The sequence below is a fragment of the Arachis duranensis genome, chromosome 7, assembly GCF_000817695.3.
Source record: "Arachis duranensis cultivar V14167 chromosome 7, aradu.V14167.gnm2.J7QH, whole genome shotgun sequence".
NCBI lineage: Eukaryota > Viridiplantae > Streptophyta > Magnoliopsida > Fabales > Fabaceae > Arachis > Arachis duranensis.
Genome location: NC_029778.3, coordinates 25,235,255 through 25,241,813, shown reverse-complemented (window position 1 = coordinate 25,241,813; position 6,559 = coordinate 25,235,255). Strand labels below are relative to the sequence as shown.

At 44.7% G+C, this 6,559-nt stretch overlaps 1 protein-coding gene across 1 annotated transcript; it reads right to left on the bottom strand.

Moving 5' to 3' along the window:
- Positions 1-2,054: 2,054 nt before the first annotated feature.
- Positions 2,055-2,750, bottom strand: LOC107458463 (uncharacterized). The gene has a single exon (XM_016076666.1). The coding sequence runs from the start codon at positions 2,748-2,750 to the stop codon at positions 2,055-2,057; it is 696 nt and encodes a 231-aa protein (XP_015932152.1).
- Between the last annotated feature and the right edge of the window lie 3,809 nt (positions 2,751-6,559).

Genomic DNA, 6,559 nt, shown 5'->3' with positions numbered 1-6,559 from the left:
TTCTTGAGTAAACAAGTTCGCAGTAGCGGTTAGGGAACTTATTTGAATCCTTTGGAGGGTTGTCCTTCTCTAGAACATCAACGGGGCCCTTAGCCTTCTTCAGGAGTGGCTTGGCCGTGAGTTCTTGGCGCGCTCTATTGGAAGCTAGCTTCGCCGGGGCTTTCCCTTTGTTCCTTTTGATTACCATCCTGTGATAGCAAAGAAAGGGGATAACATCAAACCCAAAGAAGCCTAATTGAATGTGATTATGCAAATGAAGAGTTGTGCCATAAGAATATGGGTATCATTATTACATGACAGCTGCAACATGTAACTCAGATAATATGTGATGAACAAGGCGAATCATTTGCATGGGGTGTAAGGGTAGTTTAAGCATGCAAGTAAGAAGCATGAGAGGCATACACCCTCAAATACCAAAGTGGGAGTCAATTTATGAAAAGGTGAGGGAATGGATTGGAGGATGTGGGGATGCACCCAAGAGTGGTTAGTGAAGAGGCAATTAGTCAAAATGAGCTCAAAACTCAAGTATGCCTTTTCTCAAACACTTGGCGTGCATCCTTTTTGTAGTATGTAATTAGATGCAAGTGAAAGCAATGTAACAATCCACAATCCAATATTAATGATTACAGTGCACAGTGGGTGTAAGAAAATCAAGCAACACATCTCTTCTATCAACGCAAGAGAATGTAGGACCCAAATGCCTATGAAGAGTTAAATGGAAAAAAACGAAAACACCCCAAAGAAGTAGCTAAAAAATTTAGGGGAAAAGAAAGAGACTACCTAAAGCAAATTGAAATTGAAGATTAAGAATCAAAAAGAGAGAAGCAGAGCAAGAGGGGAGCTTAGGAAGGTACCTTGAGAGAGATGGAAATGGGTGTGGGAGAGGGGGTTGTAGAGTGGAATGATGGAGGGTGGAGGGGCAATGTAGGGGCCACCAGAGGTAGGTGGTCAGATGTGGTTGGAGGGAAGGAGAAATGGTAGGAGGGAGAGGGGTGGTAGAAGGGGTGAAAAGAAGAAAATGGGGAAGAAGAATGAAAGGGGGCAAGTGTGCTCCCTATTAAGTTGGCGTCGATCACCCACGCGTGCGCGCATGGTGCGCGCTCGCGCAAAGAAGCGAGGTGGATTAGAGGCGCGTGCGCACGTTGCGCGTACGTGACCATGCGCTTGTGCTGGTAGCACAAGGGTGGCTTAGAGTTGGCACAACTCTCTGGATTAAGTACCAGAAGTTGGCTGCAGGGCTATTGGCGCGCGCGCGCACGGTGCGCGTGCGCGGCAATACGGTTATGCCCCAGGCATGAGATGGGCCTGGGGTGGGCCCAACTCTCTATGAAATGGCCTAGTGGAGGGTTCAGGACGAGGGACGCGTGCGCGGCCTAGGCGCGCGCGCGCACATTGTGTTGCAAGTATATTGACGCGTGCGCGCCAGGTGTGCGCACGCGGCAGAAGTGGTGGGCTGGTGGCTTAGTGCAGGCCTGAGAGTGGCCTAACTCTCTGGAATATGTACTAGGAGTGCACAAGGGTAATCGGCGCGCGTGCGCACGGTGCGCTAGCACGTCGATTTGCATATTTGTTAAAGCGTGCGTACGCGCCATGTGCGTGCACGCGTGGTTGGCCTGTGCCTCAAGCATGGGGCTGGCGTAGGGTGGGCTCAACTCTCTGGAAAATGTATGGAGGGTCGCTTTTGTCGATCCATGCGTCCGCGCGGATGGTCGACAAGTTCTTCAAGGACGCGCGCGCGCCAGGTGCCTTTTCCAAATTTTTCATGGTTTTGCACCACTTATAGCATTCCAACCCCCTAAGCAGCCACCTAAGCACCATAGAAGGATGTTTTAACTTGATACAACCAAATGAACTCAACAAATGAAGCAAAATTAGGATTGAAATCTAACTACGACTACTTCTATTACCTAGGTACCAATCATGAAGGCAAGTGTTAAGCAATTTGTCAATCAAGGAATGATGCAATGGTTATGTACAAAGGAAGATCTTACCATGGTGGGGTGTCTCCCACCTAGCACTTTTGTTTACCGTCCTTAAGTTGGACTTCCACTAGCTCAAAGTTCTTGTTCAAGAGGGGCATCCCTCAAGAGGAATACTTCAAATTCCTTGGAGTTCCTTCTTTGCTCACCATGGTACAATTTGAGATGGTGCCCATTTACCTTGAAAATGTCTGGACTTGATGGGTGGCGCAAGTGGTAGACCCCATAAGGTTCTACTTTCTCCACTTGGTAGGGTCCATCCCACCTTGATCTAAGTTTTCCGGGTAGTAATCTCAACCTTGAGTTGTAAAGAAGGACTAGGTCACCAGGTCGGAATTCCCTTCTCCTAATGTTCTTGTCATGGATGGCTTTCATCTTTTCCTTGTAAAGTCTAGAGTTGTCATAAGCTTCTAATCTTAAGCATTCCAATTCCGCTAATTGAAGCTTTCTCTCTACTCCGACTCCGCCCAAGCTCATATTACATTCCTTTATTGCCCAATAAGCTTTGTGTTCGATTTCTACCGGTAAGTGGCATGCTTTACCATATACAAGCCTAAAGGGGCTCATGCCAATGGGTGTTTTGTAAGCCATTCGATATGCCCATAGTGCATCGGAGAGTTTAGCACTCCAATCCTTCCAATTCGGCTTCACAACCCTTTCCAACACATGTTTGATTTCCCGGTTAGAAACCTCAGCTTGGCCGTTTGTCTGAGGGTGGTAGGCCGTGGCGACTTTGTGTATGATGTCGTACTTCCTCATGAGGCCGTCCATTTTTTTGTTGCAAAAGTGGGATCCTTGGTCACTTATGATTGCTCTTGGGGAGCCAAAGCGAAAAATGATATTGTTCCTCACAAAAGAATAAACAACATGAGCATCATCTGTTCGGGTGGGGATTGCCTCCACCCATTTTGACACATAATCGACGGCTAACAAGATGTAGAGAAAGCCATTGGAATTTGGAAATGGTCCCATGAAGTCGATTCCCCATACATCAAAGATTTCACAAAAAAACATATTTTGTTGGGGAATTTCGCCCTTCTTAGAAGTATTTCCAAACCGAATGCATTGGGGGCAAGATTTGCAATAGAGAGAAGAATCTTTGAGAAGTGTTGGCCACCAAAATCCGCAATCAAGGACCTTTCTTGTCGTTCTTTGGGGGCCATAGTGACCACCTCCTTCGGAAGCATGGCAAGCGTCCAAGATTGCTTGGAATTTGGTTTGAGGTATGCACCGTCGCACTATTTGGTCCGCTCCACACCTCCACAAATAAGGGTCGTCCCAAACATAGTATTTGGATTCGCTTTTCAGCTTATCCTTTTGATGTTTGCTGAGATTGGGAGGGAGGGTGTGTGAAACCAAGTAGTTTGCTATTGGGGCATACCAAGGAACTACTTCCGAGATTGCGTGCAAGCCATCTAGAGGAAAGGAGTCATTGATAGGAGTGGTGTCGCCTTTTGTGTGTTCGAGGCGACTTAGATGGTCTGCCACTAAGTTTTGGGAACCACTCCTATCTTTGATCTCCAAGTCAAATTCTTGTAACAAAAGCACCCAACGAATTAATCTCGGTTTTGATTCCTTTTTGGTCAACAAATACTTTAGTGCCGCGTGATCCGAGTACACTACAACCTTAGAACCAAGAAGATAGGCTCGGAACTTGTCCAAAGCAAAAACAATGGCTAGGAGTTCCTTTTCGGTTGTAGTGTAGTTGGATTGGGCACCGTCTAGTGTTTTGGAAGCATAAGCTATGACGTAGGGAATCTTACCTTCGCGTTGTGCTAACGCGGCTCCTATCGCATAATTTGAGGCATCGCACATGATTTCAAATGGTTGAGTCCAATTTGGTCCTCGCACAATAGGGGCTTGTGTCAATGCTACTTTAAGTTTGTCATATGCTTCCATGCATTCCTTGCTTAGCTCAAATTCAGTGTCCTTTTGTAGTAGTCGAGAGAGAGGTAAGGCTGCCTTGCTAAAGTCTTTGATGAATCTCCGGTAGAATCCTGCATGTCCAAGAAAAGAACGGACTTCCCTCTCGGAGGAGGGGTAAGGTAAACTAGATATGACATTTATTTTTGCTGGATCTACGGAGATGCCTTCTTTTGGGACTATAAGTCCCAAAACAATGCCTTGTTTGACCATGAAATGACATTTTTCAAAATTTAAGACAAGGTTTGTTTTGGTGCATCTCTCTAAGACTTTTTCAAGGTTACCTAAGCAATGATCGAATGAATCACCGTACACACTAAAATCGTCCATAAAAACTTCCATACATTGATACACACTAAAGTCGTCCATGAAAACTTCCATACATTGTTCTAGAAAGTCCGCAAATAAGCTCATCATGCATCTTTGAAACGTTGCCGGTGCATTGCATAGGCCAAATGGCATACACTTGTAAGCGTACGTTCCAAAGGGGCAAGTAAATGTGGTTTTTTCTTGGTCCTCTAGAGCAATGTGAATTTGGAAGTAACCTGAGTAACCATCAAGAAAACAATAATATGATTTACCGGCTAGTCGATCAAGCATTTGATCAATAAACGGTAGTGGGAAGTGATCTTTTCTTGTGGCCGCATTCAACCTTCGGTAGTCTATGCATACTCTCCAAGAATTTTGCACTCTTTGGTAGTCTATGCATACTCTCCACGAATTTTGCACTCTTGTTGCTATAAGTTCACCACTTTCATTTTTGATTGTTGTCACCCCGGATTTCTTTGGTACCACTTGGACCGGGCTTACCCACTCGCTATCCGAGATAGGATAGATGATGTCCGCTTCAAGTAGCTTGGTGACTTCTTTTTTCACAACCTCAAGAATGGTTGGATTGAGTATCCTTTGAGGTTGTCGGACCGGTTTTGCTCCTTCTTCAAGAAATATGCGATGCTCGCATACTTGGGGGCTTATTCCCACTACATCCGCCAAATTTCACCCGATTGCCCTTTTATTTTTCCTCAATACATCTAGCAATTTTTCTTCTTGTTGAGGAGTTAACTCTTTTGCAATTATCACGGGGAGCTCTTGGGCTTCATCAAGATATGAGTATCTTAAATGGGGTGGTAGTGGCTTCAATTCCATCTTTTTGTCATTCTTTGAAGTTTCAGTTTCCGGATGGTTTGTATGGTGTGTGGTGTTTAATTTGCTTGGGCCTTCATTTGCTTCTTCAATCATGTACTTCTCATCTAACTTTGCAAGGTGCACTTCAGAAACCATGTTGTCAATTGGGTCACACCGGAATAGAGAGTGATTCTCCGGTGGATGCTTCATTGCTTCTTCTAGGCTAAAACTTACGACTCTCCCATCTATTTCAAATGAGAAGGTTCCCGAGTAGGCATCTAGCTTAAATCTAGAAGTTCTCAAGAATGGTCTTCCAAGTAGGATAGATGATGCTCTCTCGGTTTCACTTGATGGCATTTCAAGGACATAGAAGTCAATTGGAAACACCAACCCTTTGATATTCACCAATACGTCTTCCACAACACCCGTCACGGTTATTATGCTTTTATCCACTAGGACAAATCTTGCCGTCGACCTTTTTAGTGGTGGCAACTTCAATATCGTCGACCTTTTTAGCGGTGGCAACTTCAATACTCGGTAGACGGAGAGCGGCATAATGCTAACACATGCTCCGAGGTCACACATACAATCGATAAATTGAACTCCATTGACGGTGCAAGTGACCATACAAGGGCCCGGATCATCACACTTCTCGGGCAATGCTCCCATTAAAGCGGAAATAGAACTCCCCAATGGGATGGTTTCCGATTCAAGAATTCTATCCTTGTTCATGCATAGATCTTTAAGGAATTTTGCATATCTAGGAACTTGATGGATACCATCAAAGAGGGGGATGGTTACCTCAACTTTCTTGAACATTTCTACCATTTTGGGGTCAAGTTCTATGCGCTTTCTAGCTTTCTTTGCAAGTGTTAGAAATGGGAGTAGTTGAGCAATTTCTTCTTCCAAGGTTCTCTTGGCCTTGGGGGTCTCCTTTGTTGGTTGAGCTTCATCCTCAATTATAACTTGTGGTGTCTCCTCTTTCACTATCTCTTCTATATCTATTCTCTCCTCCTCTTGGGCGATTGTGATAGGATTTGAGTCCTTTGCTCCCTTCTCCTTTAATTGTGTTCCAGATCTAAGGGTGATGGCATTGATGCCCCCTGATGAGCGGATAATTTATACGCTTTTTGGCATTATTTTTAGTATGTTTTTAGTAGTTTTAGTTGAGTTCTTAGTATATTTTTATTAGTTTTTAGTTAAAATTCACTTTTCTGGACTTTACTATGAGTTTGTGTGTTTTTCTGTGATTTCAGGTATTTTCTGGCTGAAATTGAGGGACCTGAGCAAAAATCTGATTCAGAGACTGAAAAGGACTGCAGATGCTGTTGGATTCTGACCTCCCTGCACTCGAAGTGGATTTTCTGGAGCTACAGAAGCCCAATTGGCGCGCTCTCAACGGCGTTGGAAAGTAGACATCCTGGGCTTTCCAGCAATATATGATAGTCCATACTTTGCCCAAGATTTGATGGCCCAAACCGGCGTTCAAAGTCACCTTCAGGAATTCCAGCGTTAAACGCCGGAACTGGCAC

Bases quoted from the DNA above. Each gene is read 5' to 3' on its own strand.
- LOC107458463 (XM_016076666.1), bottom strand. From the start codon at position 2,750: ATGGACGGCCTCATGAGGAAGTACGACATCATACACAAAGTCGCCACG.